We start from the raw sequence: 20,692 nt of genomic DNA, 5'->3' as shown, positions 1-20,692 counted from the left end.
AGATCTGGAATCTGTAGGGAGCCACAAACTTCCTACCACTCAGCAATCCCCTAAATCACCTGATAAAAATGGAACCTTACTTCTGTGGGTAGACCTAGTGTGCAAGAAAATAAATGGCCCAAAACGCAACATGGATACACTTTCCACTCAAAACTGACCCTTTTTATTTGCAAAGTGGCTAGCTGTGGATTTTGGGCCCTCACTCAGACGGCACCTAGGGAAACCTAGCAAACCTGTAGGAATCCAGGGTGGGGTGACTTGCTTGACTCTCACCAAGTTTTTCCCCATAATCCCTTGCAAACCGCAAATTTAGAATAAAAATCACATTTTGCTCGCATTTCTGTGATGGAAAGATCTGTAATCCGTGAGGAGCCACCAACTTTCTTCCACCCAGCATTCCCCTAAGTCTTCTGATGAAAATAGTACCTCACTTGTGTGGGTATGCCTAGTGCCCGGAACGGGAAACGCTCCAAAACACAACATGGAAACATCACATTTTTCCACTCAATATAGACCCCTTTTTTGCAAAGATAAGAACTGTACCCCACTTCTACGGGTGGGCCATGAGATCATGACACAAAAGGCCCTAAAGCGCTACATTGAGAGATAAGCAACAGGGGCAGCTGCAGTATTTGGGCCCGTGCTGTGGTGCCAACCATGCAAACCTATGAACCACAGACATTTTTGAAAACTACACAACCATGGGATTCCAGGGTGGTGTGCCTTGTGTGGATCCTATAAGGTTTTTTACCCAGAGTGCCACACAAACCTCAAATTACTGGGACGGATCAAACCAAGGTCAATGGCAGCCCTTGTGAGGGGGCTCCTATTGACCTTGGTTTGAGATGTTCCTGTCACAGGCTCTAGTCCCAGCCACACAAGTGGGGCAGCATTTTATCAGCACAAGTGGGATAGCGATGGGTGGTAGGATTTTTGTGGATTCCTGCAGATTCTGGAAGTTTTCATCACAGGAATGTAAGGAAAATGTGTGATTTCAGGCATTGTTTGAGGATTGCGGGGAATTGTGGGCAAGAAAACCTCATGGAATCCACACAATGCAAAATACCATGAAATACCCTGATTATTTAAAAAATGTCTGTGGTTTAGAGGATTGCATAGGTTGCAGCCAAGCACTGCTCCAAATCCTGTAGCTACCCTTATTACTGATCTCTCCATGTAGTGCTTTAGAGCCATTCGGGTCAAGGTCTCTTGACCCACCCACACAAGGGAGGCACCATTGTTATTGGGAGACTTGGGGGAAAGCTGGCTGGTAGGAAATATTTGGCTTCCCATAAATTCCAAATATTTTCCTCACAGACATGTGAGGAAAGTGTGTTTTTAGTCAAAGTTTTCAGTTTGCAGGGCATTGTGGGTAAGAAAATGTTGTGGGATCCACAAGAAGCACACCACCCTGGACTCTCCAGGGTGTCTAGTTTTCAAAACTGTCCAGGTACTGTAGGTTGCCCAGGTGGCAGTCTACCCAAGCCCAACAAGTGGAGCCATTTACATTGGCAAGTGGGATGATATTGGGAGTCAACCACACTCTTCTGACCATATGTAAAAACAGGAATCAAATATCCTCTAGTTTGCTCTTGGGGTAGGATTTGTTTCTCTTAAGGGGAGCAGAAAGACTGCTGACCCTTTATTGGTGAGGGTGGGGAAATTGATAGGATGGGCCAGATCCATGCAGTTATTTTATTACAAAATATATATTCTTGCTATTCAGAGGGCTTTCTGGTCCCCAGGGCAAATTGGAGCAAACCTCCAGTCTGCCCCTCGGGTGTTGGCAAAAGACTGGTCTGTTCCTTGTTTTGGGGTGGGGGTGTGGCCAATGGCAGAGTCAACACCCACACCACTTTCTTTTGCCCCACAGGCAGAATCCCTGGTGTCAGGTGGACTTTCAATTTGCCCCTGAAGAGGGCAGAAAGCCCACTGCACACCATAACTCTGCCCCAGAAGGGGAAAAATGTATTTCTGCCCAACTGGGGGCAGATAGGAGGTGTGCCCCAGTTAGGGATGTTGCCCCACAATTTCCCCAGGGATTCTGCCTTTGGGCCAAAAGAAAGTGGTGCGTGTGTTGCACTCTGGCATTGGCCACACCACCAACCCAAATGGGACAAGCCAAAGTTTCTTTAGCCCCTTAAGACAAATCCCCTGGTGTCAGTGGACTTTCTAACCCCTCCCACCGGGGCATTTTTGGGGAAATACACTATTGACCCTTCTAGAGAGGGGGTATGGCTCAATGCCAGGGTACACCGCACCCTCTTTTTGTTTGTTTAGGCACCATTTTGACATGTCTGGTGTTTAGTGGGCTTTCTGCTCCCCTGGAAGGAAGATTGGGGTGAATACCCCTATCCACCCCCAAGGGGGCAGGAAGTATATTCCGCTGTGTGGTGGGTGAATGCATAGGCCTATGGACGGGGGAGCACCCCTTCCAAAAAAATACTGCAGAAATGCAGTCCCTGGTGTTTAGTGGGCTTTCTTGGTGGGGGAATGGCCATGCCCATGGTAGTCAGCCCCCACCCCTATGTTTATTTTTATAATATGCCCTGTTGTCTAGTGGGCTTCCTGCCCCCTCAGGGGGCAGATTGGTTGTAATCACCCCATCCACATTCTGAGGGGAGCAGAAAGACTGTCTTACTTCTTGTTGGGGTGAGGGCATGGCCATGCCCATGGTGGGCAGCCCTCACCTCTATATTTATTTTTTAAAACACATTTCCTGGTGTCTTGTGGGCTTTCTGACCCCTGGGTTGGGAGGAAGATGGGTTTATCACCGCCATCTGCCCTCTGGGGAGGGAAGACTGTCACCAGAATGTTTTTGGGGGGCAGGGCATTTCTATGCCCATAGTAGGCAACCCCCACCATTATTTTTATAGTAGATCCTGGTGTCTAGTGGGCTTTCTGTCCCCAAGAGTGGGAAAATCAGGGGTTATTACCCCCATCCACAACCCAGAGAGGGGAATAAAGACTGTCTGGCTTTTCGTTGGGTTGCGGGCATGGACATGACCATGGTGGGTAGGCCCGCCCCCATCTGCCCTCGGGGTGGGGTACTGTTGCCATGTCTGTTGGGGGTGGAAGCATGGCCATGCAGTGGTGGGCAGCCCTCACCCCTATATTTTTATTTTAAAAAGTCCCTGTTGTGTAATGGGCCTTCTGCTCCCCGGGTGGTAGATTGGGGGTAATCATCCCCATACGCCCGATAGAAGGCAGAAAGTTGTCTGCCTTTTTGTTTTTTTACAGGGGGCACGGTCATGCCCATTGAGGGCAGCCCCCACCACTATATATATATATATATTTAATAACCTGGTGTCTAGTGTGCTTTATGCACCTCCACTGGCTCAGTTTGGGGGTAATCACTCCCATCTGCACCCCTGGGGTGCAGAAAGGCTGTTGCCATATACATTGGGGTGGGGGCATGGCCATGCCCTGGTGGGCAGTCCCTAGCCCTATATTTCAATACAAAAAATCCTGGTGTCTACTGGCCTTTCTGTCTCCATTTGCCCCTAAACGAGCAGAAAGACTGTTATTTTTAGCAGGGAGGTTTCACAGAGCACAAGCCCTTACCTAAGGGGGCACTCCCCCTAACCATGAAGGCTAGTTGGTGGATCACTGCTTGGGACTCATTCTCCTGTGGCGAACCCCAAGCAGGGATCTACTGGGTAGAGGTACCATTGGAAAGGGGAGATCATTGTGGAGGACCACCAATGCAAAGTTCCAGCTCACCCATCTGCGACGCCTGGCCTGCTCTGCCCACCACACAGTCCACTGCCAACAACGCTCTCTTTGCTCCTCGTGACCATCTCCAATGAGTGCAGGACTCTTGGCACACAATTTGAGAAGGTAAAACTTCAGCATGACCAATCTGGGACTGTATCCAACCCGCGCTGTATCGCAGTTGGCCTGAACTTTTGACTATGATCCGGTCCAACGTGAGCAGATATCCCCGGCTGGCACTTATACGCTTAACGGCGCTATTTTACAGTTTACTCTTTAAAAATTCATAACTCTGGTTTATTGATTGGATTTTTACATTTTGGTCTTGTTTTATTTATTAAATTTTGCTATATTTTTCTAACTTGGTGTGGTATCTTTCTGTGTGGTGTTTCTACTGTTTTACTGATTGAAATGTTGCACAAATACTTTACACATTGGCTCTAAGTTAAGCCTGACTGCTCTGTGCCACGCTACCAAGGGGTTAGCAGAGGTTAATTGGGTGTTTGATTATGCCTTACCCTGACTAGGATTGTGATTGCTGCTTGACCATGGCTCACACCCAGTCAACTAGTAACCCACTTTCTAACACTTGCTTTTGCCACCAGGACAGCTCAGATGAGATAGATTGCTTGCCATTCAGTGTTCTAATAATGGTTAATTGCTGCCCTCGATTCCACACACAAATGAGTAAAGCGTGCATGAGAAATAATAGATGGCACACTAATCTTTGCTCATTATTACTGATTGTTATTGCAAATCTCTTCAACTTAGTCTTATCCCCTCCTCTGTTCTCACTCTTCAGAATTAAGAAAAATCTGCACACTGTATTCGCTAATTTCATTTTACCATGTCTTCCAATTTCTCACTCTAATCCAGATGTTTGCGCATATCTTTGATTACCAATGGCTTCTGGATTCAACACTCCATGTTTCAACCTTCCGCCATTTCTCTTTAATGGGAATTCGGAGCCACATCCTGAATTTTTTCTGATATTTCACGGCTGTTATCCAGTCATTTGTTTTACATTTACGTTACTGACTTCGTCTTATTCTTATTTTCCCACATTGCCTATTCCCCCCCCCCCCATCACTTATCTGTGTTTCCATGCCATTTAAAATAAGCAGTGCACATTCAATAGGCCAGGCTTATAACTGGAAATACAAGCCAGATCTATTAACTGTACCAATGATGGTTCTTAAAGTGTTTGTAATGTTGCACCTCGCCTCACTCTTCAATACATTTTTCCCACTCAGACAGATACAAACGTAAGCAAATATACAAACATATAAATGCGCACACTTCAACAAATGGACCATAGACATTCACACACACAAGATAAATACACGCAGACAAAAAGTGAGGTAAACTAACAAACAGACATGGTCACTCTGAAAATGGTCAAGAGCAGCTGATGGGAGAAGCAGCAGGGGTTGTATGAGGGGCGACTCAGATGGAAAAGTGCTGCCTGGGCACTATATGGCACGGAGCGGAAGTAGAGGAAGGAACATGGTCAGCAGGTTTGGACTCTCTGAGTGTTCAGTGATAAGGAAAGGCAGTCTGGCAGGAGGAGAGATGAACAGTGATGGCAGCATACTGGGGACACCTGGTTGCTCAGAGGGAGAATAGTGTTCTGGCGAAGGGACAAAGGGCATCAGAGGTAAAGTCAGGTGTTCAGGTGGGAAAGAGCCGCCTAGTGGGATGAGGGAGAGGCAGATGGGAAAGCATGACAGTGCTCACCAGGAACTCAGAGATGATAAATAGCAGCCTTTTAGGAGGGAATGGACATCATGAAGTGATCTACTGGGCACCGATGGTAAAAAACACCTGAGTAGAGAAGAAGGGCTCAGGTCTGGTAGCTAAGCAGATGACATGACCTATGTAAAGCCGCAACATTGAAGAGAACTCTAGCGCTATAACAGTAGGAGTTGTAGCAGAAGCTACTTTATTCCCAATCCATAAGATGTCATGTAAGTAAATGGCACAATCTATACATCAGTGATAAGCTGTGGGTCTGTCTGACTGCCCATCCAAGCAATGGCAAATGCAAAAACCTGGAAAGCAAATAACTAAAGGGGTTTCCTCAAAGTACAACCCCTCTATGTAATTTGTTTTGTAGTTTGCTGAATAATTGCTCAGCAGAAGCTGCCTGTAGCCAGACCTAATAAAGGTTTTTTACATTTCTTTTGACCATGTCACTCGAAAAATCAACTTTGAACAATTGTTGGTGCTTTCCATTTACATTTCCTTCTGTAGAAACGCCGTGTAAATGTCACATCACATAATGGAGCACTATAACTGAAGATGTGGCTTTATTTGTAAATAAACTTGCTTTTGTCCTTCATTTCCAGTCACCAGAGAAAAGGTTGTTAGGCTCCTCTCTCTTACTGTCGTACAAGAGCAAACAGTCAACCTGTACAAGATAGAGCAAAAATGGCTGTTAAAAGATTTGATCCTCATTGATGGAAAAGATGCCACCAACGTAAGTATATTCTGATTTTGTCTTTGTTTTTCTTCTTTTTGTCTCGTTTCTTCGTTCCTGTTATTACTGTAATTTTAGTAAGGGAGGAACTAAATTCACTGATAAAGCTACAATGCGCTAATTCTGACGGTAAAACTATGTTATAACCAGAATACTTCATTTTTCAGTGTCGCAGGATTCTAAAGGAGCACATAAGATTTGTGAGATCCGGCCATTAATATGCCATTGTTGTCTTGTACAACTTTGGGGTTAGGTTCAGGTTGTGTAGATTATAGAAACAGCAGCTCATGAACTAATGAAATATAAGGTAGAGGTATAAACCTCAAATTAAGTGAAATAGAGGGAGAACCCCATAGTGGTATCAATCAGTGTTTAGTCATTTTTTAGACAATCTTACATGTGCTTTTATTTAGGCCATCATTTAATAAACACAAAAAAAAAACATTTTCGACATGGTCTGGCATTATTTTCTGCAAAAATTGCATATCTCTCATCTAAACCCATTACTGAGCATGAGTCTAGCTCGTGGTGCAATCAGAGTGCCATTCACTGAAATCAAAATATCCCAAATAATATTTCACAGACAATATTAAGGCAAAACAAAAAGCTCAAACTACTCTCAGGAAAAAAAATTCGGCAATCAAGGCCAGGATATAAAAGCAGGAAGAATTTGTTTTATAGTCACTCTTAAACTTAATTCTACTAAGAACAACTCTTTCTCCTAGTTCAAGCTATTTTGACTCCTTTTTTTACTCCTTCTTACTCTTGCTTCTACTCACTCAGACTCTTCCTACATAGGGTCTGATTACGAGTCTGTCGGTGTGGGAGCAGGCCACCACGCCAGTGGCCAGCATCCACACCGTCAAACTCGACTGCCGACCGCCCGCCAGATTAGGAGTATTCTCACAGCGGTGCCTTTCAAAGGCCCAGATCTGAGCCCTAGAAAGGCACCGCAGTGGGAGCGCCAAAGCACGTTCCTGCATGGCATGGACTGTGAAGTCCATGTTGTGCATGAACTGGGGGTGCAGGCAGACAAGAGGCACAACATATACCCCCCTGCATGCATCCCCTGGCCCTTAGGCAACAGGTGACCATGTAGGCCGACCTAGTTTCCTCACTGCCATGAAAAGGGTGAATATGAAGAAAATTTGTAATATGCTTGACGGTGCCTCAGGCTGCGGGAAGGGCTTCAGTTCAGTGGATGGTCATTGTAAAGCACCACATGCCGCCAACTGCACTCCTAGGCGCTGGAGTGCATCTGTATAGTAAGCGTTTTGTGGTTTACAATACAGTGCACAGAACAACAGAAAAACTTCCCATGGTCTCCATTGCCTTGCAAGGTTACATGACCACTTAGCTGTCCTTCACTCACTCATTCTCACCCCCCTCCCCACCCCTGAGATAGTTACAAAAAACAGGAACATGCCAAAACTGGCTCGCTGGTTATTAATAAAACAGGCTGCGGTAAGGGCTTTTTCCAATTCATTGGATGGTTAATGTAAACCACCACATGCCACCAACTGCACTCCTAAACGCTGGAGTGCATCTGTATAGTAAGCTTTTTGTATTTTAGAATACAAATCACAGTACATCAGCAATCCCTTCCATTGTCTCCATGCCTTGCAAGGTCATGTTACCGCTTCATTGCAGCTGCCCCTCACTCACTCATTCTCACCCCTCTCCCCACCACTGAGAAAGTTACAAAAAACGGAAACACATCATAACAGGCTCACTGGTTACTAATAAAACAGGCTGCGGGAAGGAGTTTTTTCAATTCACTGAATGGTCATTGTAAACCACCACATGCCACCAACTGCACTCCTAGGCGTTGGAGTGCATCTTTATAGTAAGAGTTTTGTGGTTTAGAATACAGTGCACAGAACATAAGCAAGCACATGGTTTATTATATTGAAGAATTACAGGTTAAAAAGAAATAATCAGTGAAAGACTTATTGCAAGATACAATAAACAAAGGCATTTTCAACAGATGCCACCCCGCATTTGAGATGTATGGTTGGTAAATGTTGATGCCAGCACCCAAGTAAATTCACATTACTCAGCTTTTAAAAACTGCAACCTACCTAGGGGCACCAAAGAGGCGCTTAGCACGTGCACAGGCTCTGAGCCCTGTGCGAACCATAATAACAACAGGGGCAAAAAAGAAAATACAATATCATTACATAACACTTTGAGGCTGACATATCTAATACTGCAAGATTTCATTACTGTCACACAAATTAAAAGCATTTATTTTATCATCCTCAGAAAGTCCAACGGCCCAATTACCCTGTAAGGATTTGCCCATGTGACCCAGTGATAACAATAAAGTGGCCTAATGAGATGGTCTACCACTTTCTTGCAATGGCCTTGACATCTTGGTGGTCATTGTAAATCCAATTCACTGACTGGAATGGAGGTATGGTCAGACTGTACCATGTTTCTGTCAACCAGATAGACACAACAGTGACCCACAAAACGCCATGCAGTAGGAAGAGAGAATACATGTAATAAAGGATTTCTCAATTGTAATATATGCATGCAATGATCTCTGCATTTTGATGATTGTTGCCAGTGATCATTCTAGCCAGTAGGATATCTCAGTGGGTTAAGTGCAGAAGGCATGTGTGTGTAGCATGCAAGTCACAAGTATGAATTGCACTAAGTCAGAAGGTACCTGCTGTTCTTGAGAAATGAACAAAATAAGTATCACGATTTTACTAGGTAATTTTGGCAGCAATCGTTAAAGGGAATTTGCATAGTTCATATTGTGTTTTGCTCTTTTTCTCATCAATTACCTGTGTTGCTGTATCCAGCGCAGTGCAGCGCATGATCACTGCAAAGATTTTTTCATTTATTTCTTCAAGTTGGCTGGAAAAGTATGCTGAGTTTAGTGAATTTGTGCTCAGCTCTTATTCTATTTTTATCCAACACTTCAATTTGGAGTTTGCAACTGCAAATGTAGATTTTCAAATACACAAATGCATTTTTAGGAATAAGTAAAGTTTTTACCGATTCCTAAAAAGTGATTATGCATTGATACCAATTTGTTTTTTGAAAGGTCGTTTTATAGGTGCTCCTTCCAAATATGGATTCTGTATGTGATGTGTCCTTGTCAAACCTTAAAACATTACTAACTCCCGTGTTGAAGTAGAAAGCCATGCGCAAGCCCGTCTCCCCATCATGAATGTAAAAAACAGTTTGAATGAGAGTAGAAAGAGGTCTCTTTGAAATGCAGCCCCTTTTCCTTTATTGAAAGGCAGGCATGGACAGGCTGGTCTGCTGAGCCTAGCCTAGTAGTCCACAATCCCGGTGATGGACACCAGTTGGAGTGAATCACAATTTGCGACCTGCCTCATAATTATTAATTAGATAGGTCGGATTACAACTCACTCCAATTTGGAATTTTACAACCGTCCCATAAATACAAAGGTCGGAACGTAAAATTCAATATTGTCTGCAAAAATACCGGGCGAAAATGTTGACCAGTTTTTACAACCTTTATTTAATGAACTTTGCCGCAAATTACTATGGGGGCATGAAGAACTGATACGCACATGTTTCGGACAACCTGTTGTAACTTCACCCCATTTTTACCCCATCACTACCCTATCACCAATCAATTAATTTAGCAGGAGCATATTTATTTGTTTCATCACTTAAAGTTTGGTGCAGATGGATCATTGGGAGCTTTTGCATCCAAAAATGCGACATATTAATAGACATAAAATGAAAAATCACAATAATAATAATGAAAATCATCATCTTGATTTTTTTAAAAATAGATGCCATTTTTAATGCCACAGAAAATCGAAGGACGTAAATAATTACTCATAAAGTATTACAGTATTTTTCACTGGTTAGGATCTCTTGTCTGTAACACCTCTGTTTCATTTTTAGGATGACCGCAGACTTGACATGCATTTTGAAAAGGTCTACGACTGGGAAGCCTGTACGACGGCTTCCAAATACGCCTTTGTACGCTGCCTGCGGAAGCTAAGGAAATCCTATTATGAAGAGGACATCGAGCTGATCAATTTTGACGAGGATTTTGTGGGCAATCCTGGGCCTATCCATGTCCCTGAGGACATTGTCCTTGCCCTGAAACTTTGCCTTCAAGCCATAAACTGTGTGTGTCTTTTAAGCTGCCTGTAGACCTGTCATGAGCCTGGAACACATCAGATATTTGGCCAATGCTGGGACTCAGTTATAGCAGGCAAATTATAATCCAGAAATGCTCTCTATCTGACGACCCCTCTACAAAACTTGTATTGTTGCAGAGGCATTTTCTGTATTTATGTAACATAGTGTAAAGTCTCCCTGCCAGCCTCTCTTTATGTCTTTGGTGTTGCCTTAGAAAAAAAAGATAATGAGCCAGGTGTACTAAAATGGCAGCCACAAAAAGAGGTCACAAATTGTGCACCAGCCTTTTAGTGACTGAAATCTGATTTTGCAAACTGCCCTATTTAATATTAATTTGATTTGCAAAATCATCATTCACTGGGGGTCAGAGAATGACTACCTTATAAAAATGTATCTGGCAGGTAGTAATTCGCGACCTCCTGAATTGGGCTACAAGTACAGGGATCTGCAAGGGACAGCAGAACACTATCCCTGTGGTTGCATTTCCAAATTAATTTTTTTAAATAACCCATGTTCCTTAAAGGAGCCAGTGTTTCTTTAAATAAATAGTTGTCCAATTAGAAAAAAACACCAAGGAAAGCTGCCAGTGTTCCCCTTGACCACTGGGCACTCTTTCTCAGGTTACATCACAATTCCCAAATGGGAAGGGGATCCCACAGGGACCCTTTCTACTTTGAGAGTCCATTATCGCCTCCTATGCGGTGTAAGTAACTATACAATGGTGCACGACAGGAATTGCAGTTGCAAACCATTGACACATAGCATACCAACTTACAATTTGGAAGAAACAATACTTCAAAATTTTGATTCGGTGTAGGTCACAAAGCCCATTTTATGAGTTGGAAAAACTTTTATGACTCGTGAAATGGGTAAAAATAATTTTACAGTAACAAGGCCAGTGAGTTTGGGAACCACAGGGTTTGCAAACGCAATATCCATTAGCACATGCAGCCTAATGTCTGGTGTAGTCTCCGTTTATTAATCGCTTATCTAGCTAAGATTTTCATCCCACTCCTTCGTTCCTCTTTCATTTTTCTCTGATCTCACTTGATCTTCGCTTTCCTCTTTTATATTTGGTATAGCAACTTTTGTTAAGTGTTGAAAAGTCTTGCTTTCATCAGTCATTCTCTGCCTTGATTTTCCATCTTCTGTGTTGGTCCTTAGTAGTTTTATATCATAGTTCTTCTCTGCCCGTCTACATTGTTCTAAGAGTATGTTTCTAGTTGGGTGGGGAGGTGGTTAGGGAAAGATGATGGGTATGTCTTTCTTATGATATAATGATGTAGATATCAGCACAAACTACAACATGCATTGGCAACGCCAAAAAGCCTGCTGTGGCAAGCTACAACCATTGTTATTTTGTTTTCATTTTTTATTGCAAGCATATGCGACAAAATTAAAAAAATAAAATAAAAAGAAACTACTCACAGTTTAAATTCGGTGACTATCTGATTGCAATAAAAAAAATGGAAAACTATATTAACTGTGACATATAATTCTAATAGAAGAGTATGGGTGTTTCCTAGCAGAAATGTATATTTAGAACAGGTAAAAACTCGTTTTAGTTTTAGTGCAGAACGCATGGAAATTTAAGTCTTTTAGGTACAATGAAAAGGTACTATCGGCTGAAATGACTGTAACCTGAAGATATATTTTAAACATGAAAGTATGACTATAACATTTTTAAAAAGGTAAAGAATTTAAAGGAAAAAAAAACACAGGCAACGTAAAGTATTGGCCCACCAGCCTAGATGTGTGTGTTGTAGTGTAACCTGGATCCATATCCCATGGCGATGCGCCTTGTTGATAATGCTCTAACCGGGCGATATATTCCAGAGCTAGCCGGCCTTAAATATGCAAGCGCGCTTTGCGATATTTATCGCCGGCCCTTGTTAATATGCCCCCTAGTTTCTTACCTGCAACAGCACCAGCTACTCCAGTGCTAAAAGTCATACACCTTTCTGGAAATGCTACTAAAACTGTCCATGTCGCACCCTCAATTACTGCAGTATAGAGATCCATACACAGCTATACCAGTGCACCTTATGTCAGCTCAAAATCCCAGTAGTGAGAATCACACACTGCTCTGCCAGTGCTATTGTAGTTTTAGCAACAAACCTAAAATCTAATTTGTAGCATTCCCGATATTCTTGTACTGGTGACAGAGTTTGGCTCCATGTAGAGATCTCACAGTGGACATCTATCCTGAGCAGCAGACACCCTAGCCATACAAGGAGAGGGAACCATGCTAAGCTCTACCAACGCTCTTCTGTCTTAGCCAAGAGCATCCCATTCATTTTGGGGTCAAAGACGCAAATACAACAGCTCTGCCTTGCAACACACCCCGATATTTCAGTAGCTGCCCCACTTCTATTCCTTCCAGGACAGCTCAGTCCTGTCCTGCAGCACTCGTTTTTACCCTAATAAAGGGACAGATCCACAAATCTACTTGCACATGACTAAGCAGCTCCCCTTGCTTTTCCATTATGTATTTTTTACAGTTTTATAGCGCAAATTCGACCCAAGGGTATTGGACCGCTTTACATGAGCATCAGTTACATTACACAAGAACACATTCATTTTTGGTAGGCACGGGGAGATACAGGCTGGATTCACAAAGGGCCTCTGCACTCGTGGGGGCTGCCTTCTAGTCATGGGGAAGTCTCACACTTGGGGTAGAATCTCCGCAATGAGGAATCTCAGTAATGAAAATTCTCATTACGGAGATTCCGCCAGAGTGCGGAGACTTCCCCACAACTGCATGGTCTCCGCCACGAGTGCGGAGGCTTTTGTGAATCAGGCCCTAAGAGATTTGCCCTGAATGTAGATTTGATGCCGAGACTCAAACTTGATTCCTCGGTTCCAAAGTCAGCAGCTCTGGGCATTACGCCACATGCTCCCATTTTGTATATAGTGGCCTGCATATTAGTCTTCCTATGTGCCACATTTCATTCCAAAGGGGACAGACAGCAGCTTTATCAATGCACCTCAAACATCCCTCACAGCACTCGCAGCGTATTGAGTGCCTCGATCCACATACATCTGATCACCCTAGCTCAAAAGTCACCTGCACCTTTTCTCTATTCCACTCTCTATCAATCCACCTCAAACCTGACATTAACCTCTGCACAGCCACTACTGGAACACACACAGAGCTACAACACAGTGGAGTGTTGTGCAATGTATTTTCAAGTTTGTTGTAATATGGACTTGTGCCATATTGTTAGTTTGGGCATTTCAGTTGTTCTCCCTTTGTAAAGAACACTGTGCATGTCATCGATTAGATGTAGGTTCTATAGATGAGGTCATCAGGTGTGGGGAGTTACAACAGGAGAGAGTTGACAGTTGCCTGATGTGATGGACATAGGTATTATGTTCTGCCAATAAACATAATTAAGGAGATCTACAAGTGTTGTGGCGCATTTCCAACATTTTCTTTGGTGATGAGGATGGGATGAGGAGTGCCAGGCAGCTGGTATATGTGTGGTGAAATTGGCAGAATGACCTGTGACACCCTTCCGTGCCAACTATTGGAACTGCAAAGTTATTTCTTCACAGCAGGAATTTATGCTAGTAAGTGAAGCATCCCTGGCCTGCATTTACTGTCCTATGTTGAAAAGTTGGTGAGAGAGTGTGCACTCTCATTCGTTGAACAGCATGAGGAGAGTGCTTCGCTCAGTGACGAAAGTGTGAGGAAACATGGGCCTTCTTGGTGGCGGCAGCAGTGCGTGCAGCTGCAGCTGTTTGTGAGAGCGTATGTTGTAATCAGTTGAGCGTGTGAGGATCGTGCTCCATTCGTTTAGCACCGGTTCATTGAAACTTACAGTTTTGGAAAGCCTGGGTGAGAGAGGGGTCATTCACCCTGTCGGTTGTCGGCTGATGGAGAAGATCTGGAAGACTTCAGCTGTTCTCGTTTTCGTGCGCAGAGCTGTGTAAGTGGAAATCTGCCTCTGGAAGTTTACAGTGTGAAGCCTGGGCTCTTCTCTAAACCAAGTTAGGCGGGGATATCTTCAGGTTAAATAAAGGAAAAAACATACTTATTTATTATTGGCACTGTGCCCAAAGTTGGAATTTGTGAAAAGATATTGTTACCGCTTTAAACTGATGCAGGTTTTCACTTATAATTCTTACAAACATCAAGCTGTGCTATTCCTACTCCCAGGGCTCATTTGACTGGTGCCAAGAGGGAGCTGTTTCAAGAGTGGTTCAGGCTCTGGTTCTCTACGGTTGTCTTATAGAGTAACAATGCCATCTAGTGGTTAATCTTTAATGTGTTTGTGCTGTTCTTCAGTAATTTTTCTGAAACATGAATGTAAGCCACTCCTTTACTCCTCCTTTTCTTATGCAACAAGGTGATCCGCCCCTTGAATGAGAGGATCGGGCTGAAATATTTGAATATTATATTTTGGCACTGCGAGGCACAAATGTTCCACCAATGCGCAAGAAAGCAATTTTAATGGGGTGTTTAGGCACTGAATGGCAACATGTATTCAAATACTTGCCAGAGGTAAGTGAAGAGAATGGTGATCCATTAGAAGCTGTTTACAAAGAAGCTAAACTATGACTGCAAAACCATTTTACCAAAAACCATTAATGTTGTAATGAGACGTCACAAGTTTTACACCCAACCCCAAAAACCACATGAGACGATTGATAATCTTGTGGCTAGATTGAGGGAACTAGCTGCGAAATGCAAATTTTGGCATGACTGAGGAAATGATCAGAGATCAATTGATTGTTCAATGCAATAGCAAGAAGATACAAGAAAGACTTTGGGCTGCAAGTGACCCTTCACTGAAAGCGTTATTAAAATTGCCAAAATTGTGGAAGACGTTAAGAAATGTATGGAAGTGATGCAAAGTCAGGGGTCAAATTTTCTCAGACTGTAGCAAAAGTTGATAATGAATCGGAATTGGTCAATGCAGTAAATAACAAGCATTTGCAATGCAATTGGTCTCGCCTTTGGGACCGTATATGTGTTTAGCTATGCAGCACATTAGCCTGGGTGCTGAAACCTCTACTGTTCTTTAACATGGAGGGAGAGAAAGCATCAAACTGATTGACACGCCAGGTATGGGAACACATGGAGAGAAATATTGCCTTTCAGCGGGAAATGGTATAGTCCAAAGCTCTGTTTTCAATATAAAACCAGGGCCTTCAGTGGTCATATCACTGAAAATACAAGATTTGATTTTTTTTTTATTGTCTACGAGTGCTCGTGGAGGAGAATTTCTATCCATGTTGTCTAGGTGACACTACTTTATGGATTACCCCCGCCAAACGAACAAGTTTTAGAGTTGATCTTGCTGTCGGCATTTATCAAAGTTATAGGGCGATAGGAGCCAGGTTCTAGAGCTGTTTTGTTCTTTTTCAGGAAGACTAATATTTTTGCTTGAGTCCATGATTCAGGCGGCCTCCCCCTTTATACACATGTTCAAATAACTGGTGCATACCTTCTTTCAGTTCAGTCGAAAACTTCTTATAGAATTCTAGTGGGATGCTATCTAGACCAGTGGCTTTGCCATTAGGGAGACTGTTTATATATAGTAAAATATCAACCCACTGAGGGGTCTCTTCAAATTGTAACTGCTCATCTTGAGATAATTGTACAGCTGTGAGTTGATTAAGGTAAGTCTTAATGTCTTTTGAGTAATCAGAATTGGTCTCAAGAAGTAGATCTTGATAATATGAATAAAACACTGTTCGAATGCCTTCTGGATCTGTAATTTTACCTCGTGTGGGGTCATTAATAGCTGCAATTGAATTCCCTGTGGCTTTTTGTCTTGCCCTAATCGCAACCAACCTGTTCGCTACATTCATATGCTTCCTGCCTCCATGCAACTAGTCTATCTGCTGCCCTTTTTGCTAATATTTCCATGATGGACGATTTAGCTACCATTATTTTTGCAAGCTAATCTGCTGGATCCCCCCCATCCTGAATTACAATAATCAACTCTTCAACTGCCGCCGCCAAGCACCTCTGTTTGTCATTTAATAGTTGATGTTTCTCTTTATTCAGGGAGAGTGAAAAGCTGAGTGTCTCTCCTCGTATAGCTGCCTGTGCTCTCCAAGTTATCTCTAAGAAATTGAGGGATCCACGGCCTCATATGTGTACAGTATTCATTATTCAGGAGTAAGGATTGTTCAAAACTCCAGTTGGTCATGCTTCTATTTCCAAGCCTTGCCCTTCTAAATTCAACTATTAAGGGGTTGTGATCTGCAACTATACGGGGTGCCTTTTCTATTTAGCAGACATGTAGAATAGAATGGGATGCAAACATAAAATCTAGTCTCACAAGTTTGTTATGTGGAAAGGAATAGAGCGTGTATCCAGGTTCAAGGGGATGTTGTGCATGCCAGACGTCAGTGAGTGCTTATTCGTGGCATAATGTCGTCAAGGCTTTCAGCACCTTTGCTTTCCTATCACTATAAGTCCAGTTTTTATCAGTAATTATATTCTTATTGGCGGGCACATTTATATTAAAATCTCCACAGATGATCATAGTTAAAGGCCGTGTGGCCAATTCATTATTATTCTGTGATAACCCACCTCCCGTTGTGATCAACCGCTGTGCGTGTAAAATGGATCGTACGATTAGCCAAAAGAATTGCTGCCCCACGTGTCCTTGTCTTTTGTGTCGTGGCCCCTATAACTGTATATCCAAGTGTGTCTAGTAGGTGAGTCTGGGCCCTTTCGATGTGCGTTTCCTGCATACATATGATATCAGCTTTAAGCAGACGTAGCGCTGCCGCAGTATTCCATCCGCCATTTTTTAAAATCATTAAGGCCGCAAATATTAATTGTTGATATTCTTAGCTTACTCATTGTAGTTTAGTACGGTTTTTAAACTCTTATGGTCAATACCAAAGAAAAGAGAAAGACACAATGTGAGAAGTTGGCCTGACATATGCTGGTCACTAGTTATAGTGGCCACCTTGCACCAGTCCAATTCGACTCTTATGGTAGATAGGTTTAAGATAACCTTTTAAAGAAAGCTATCCTAGTGGTAGCTGTGGAGAGCAGCCTTCAGTCTAAGTCTCTGAGAAATGTAAAGCAGCTTGTTTTACCTTATAATCTCTTGAATTACCAAATGAAAGGACACCACACAGGTATATATATCAAATATATATGTATTTATTACTAGACACACTCTACTAATCTCTTTATGAGATTAGAAGTCAGGTACACATTCAAATGTCAACGTTTCACAATAAATTAAGCAAAAATATGGCTGGAGTTCTAGGGGCGTACCAGACCATATACTAAAAAAATGGTATAACAATGTCGACTTGCAAAATGACAAGGCCTAGGGCCTGGGGAATCGCTGGGGCTTCACTACTGCAGTGTTAGCAGGTAAGTAACACGCCCACGGGAGACGCGTGCAGTGTGTGAACACAGCCGCGGGTTTCCTATTGATTACAATGGAGCAAGTCGCGGTTTGATTTTTAAAATTCTAGGGTACTTCGAGGAAGTCTACAAGCAAGCCACTTACAAGGTAAATTCTTCGAGGGCCAACACACACTAGTGCACCGGAGTGCACGAGTTACCTCACCCAGGGAAGCCGGGTGCATAGGTGTCTTTTGATGTCGGGTCGCGACTTGCTGCTTGTGTCGACTGAAGAAGTATCCGGTGGAATCCGAAGGTGGATTCAAGGTGCAGTAGACCTGAAAATTGAAGGGATAGTGTTCAAGGTCACTTGCCAGTGACCGGTGGCCAGGAAGATGGATGACCACAGAGGTCGCGTGATTTCAGGTCGTCAATGGTGTTTTGACTCTTTGCTCACGAGGTACAGGAAGGATCGACGATGACCAGCAGCTGGATTCGGAGTGTACCGCAACGTCTGCAGCTGACTGTGGTGTCGGCAACCGGATTGGAGCCAACAAGCTTTGGCAACTGCAAGTCTTGAGTAGACTGAAGAAAGTTGATGGTGCAGACCAGCAAGGTTTGAAGGCCTCACCCAGCAAGGGTGAGTGAGGGCAGGCCTGGAGCAACCAGGGGAGCCCTTTTAGTTGATGAGAAAGTCTTCGGGGATCCACTAGCCAACGGGCAAGTGATCGCAAAGACGCCTCTTCAGGAAATGCTTCACAGAAATCCACGGTCACTCGGGATGGGGTAGGCCGCTGATTTTCACTGCAAAGCCTGCTGGAGGCTTGGGCCACAAATGGTCCAATGCACAAGTTCGTAGACCATTGTTAAGGGATTGCACTCGACAATAGTGCACGGTCCCTGGGTATTGCTGTTCCTCGTCACTCGTGGGGTCCACTCACCACAGCTTTGCTGGGGACTCACAATGGCCGTCACGAAGTCAGGAAATCTACTTCCAGGGCAGCAGGGACTTCGAACTCCGGCGGGAGCGGGAAAGTTTGCAACTGTTGATTAAAGTTTTTATTGCCTGCCAAGCAGGGGAGTCACTCCTTGACTCCAAAGGAGATTCTCCTGTCTTCCAAAGGTAGTGGAACGTCGAAGGGCCAGGATTCTTCTTTGTAGAGCGTCGTTCAGGGTTATCTGCTTTGCAATGGCAATGCTTGCTTTCTTATAGTGAAGATAGGGAGGGACTAGCTCTATGACCACTCCTCTAGGAGGGTCAAGGTAGGGGGTGGTTACACCCACTTCCCTTTGTCCAGTTTCGTGCCAGAGCAGGGACAGGTAGCCCCTGAACCGGTTTGAGCTGGCATATGCACAGAGGAGCCTACTGCTCCCCCAGTGTAGGTCTTCAAAGCACTCTAGGAGTGCACCCACCCAGCCCCAACACACTAAATCCTGTCTGGAAGGTGGTGACACCTCCCTGTGACAGGATGCCTATTATTGAGCTTCCTCCACTGCGAGTTTCAGTCAGCAGCAGGAGGGCAGCCCAGTGTCTGTGTTGGTGGCATCCATTTTGTGATGCCAGGGCTCTTTCAGATTTCTGTCGTCTAAGTACAGTGGGCACATGTCGTCCCCTCTAGAAGGGTGGAATCATACTCTCACACCAGTTACTGGTGTGGGGGTATGATTCCAAGTTGTTTGACACCAAACACGACATGTTTTGATGCAGTCATTCCAAAGTTAGCCTTTACCGCTAGGTTATAATGCACTTAAGAGTATATGGTTTAACCGCATCCAGAAACAGCTACAGAGAATAGACTCTGTCAGCTGCAGAGGGGTCCTGCTCATGCAGAGGCACACCCTCACATAGTAAATCAAGCACCCTGCCCTCAGGATTGATAGGGCCTGCTATAGGGGTGGCTGATAGGTTTATATGTGTGTGTATGGTGAGATATAGGAACCTATATCTCAGTGAGGAGTGCTAACACTACCTCACACAGGCTGCAGTAGCAGGGCTGTGGTGTCAGATTGAGAATGCTTCCCAGGGGTGGCATAATACATGCTGCAGCCCCTGGTAGGCCTGTGAAGTGCCTATGCCCTAGGTACCTAAGGTGCCATATACTAGGAGCTCATAAGGTACCACAGTATGCAATCACTAGTGCATCTAATATGCACACCAATTTTTTAAGGGAGTAAGCAGATAGGCTGAGGTCCTGGATAGCAGGATCCCAGCCAGACTAGTCAAAAATCATTCAAACACCAGGAAAAAAGTGAGCTTTAGTCTTTTAGTCTTTAGTTTTGCCCCTTCCAGCATCAGTAAACTCTCGTACATATAGCTGAGCCATGTCCTTTGTCTAGTTTTGCACCAGAGCGGAAGCCAATGCCTCCCAGAACTGGTTTGAACTGGACTATGCACAGGGACACCAAATGCGCCCCTCATGCAGACTTTCAGGTGCTGGCAAGCACACCCACCTGGACCCAATACACCAAATCCTGTCTGGGAGATGGTCAGACCTCCCTATAACAGGATGTCTATTGCTCCATCTTCCTCTGCTCGAGCTTGAATCAGCATCAGGAAGGCATAAATGTTTCTCGGGTTGGCAGCTCCCTGTTGTGGAGTGGGCTAGTGCTTGTGAAAGTAAGCGGCCCAAAATGTAACATGGATACACCATATTTTTCCTCCAAAAGCTGTTCCGTGTTTTGCAAAGTGTGTAGCTATGGATTTTGGACCCTGAATCAGGCGACACATAGGGACACCTGGCAAATTTGCAATTTTTTTTAAACCAGACAACTAGGGGAGTCCAGGGTGGTGTGCCTTGTGTGGATCCCATGAGTTTTTTTTAACACACAATGTTATGCAAACCTCAACATTTACCTGAAAGCTCACATTTTTCATTACATTTCTGTGATGAAAACTTCCAGAATCCACAGGAATCCTCAAACTTCCTACCACCCAGCAATACTCCACTTATGCCGATAAAAAAGCTGTCTCACTTGTGTGGGTGAGCCTAATGCTCTTGACAAAAATCGATAAAACCAAGGACAATTGGAGC

At 43.8% G+C, this 20,692-nt stretch overlaps 1 protein-coding gene across 1 annotated transcript in view; it reads left to right on the top strand.

Moving 5' to 3' along the window:
- LOC146811001 (exocyst complex component 1-like) overlaps positions 1 to 10,345 on the top strand; it is a 76,376-nt gene extending 66,031 nt beyond the window's left edge. Inside the window, exons 2-3 of the mRNA XM_085614476.1 lie at positions 6,063 to 6,193; positions 10,091 to 10,345. Coding sequence (XP_085470602.1) covers positions 6,063 to 6,193; positions 10,091 to 10,345 — 386 coding nt within the window. The remainder of the gene's footprint in view (positions 1 to 6,062; positions 6,194 to 10,090) is intronic.
- Positions 10,346 to 20,692: the final 10,347 nt, after the last annotated feature.

The sequence above is a fragment of the Triturus cristatus genome, chromosome 7, assembly GCF_964204655.1.
Source record: "Triturus cristatus chromosome 7, aTriCri1.1, whole genome shotgun sequence".
NCBI classification, from domain to species: Eukaryota; Metazoa; Chordata; class Amphibia; order Caudata; family Salamandridae; genus Triturus; species Triturus cristatus.
Note: the sequence above shows the minus strand (reverse complement) of the source record. Positions and strands in the feature narration are given on the sequence as shown.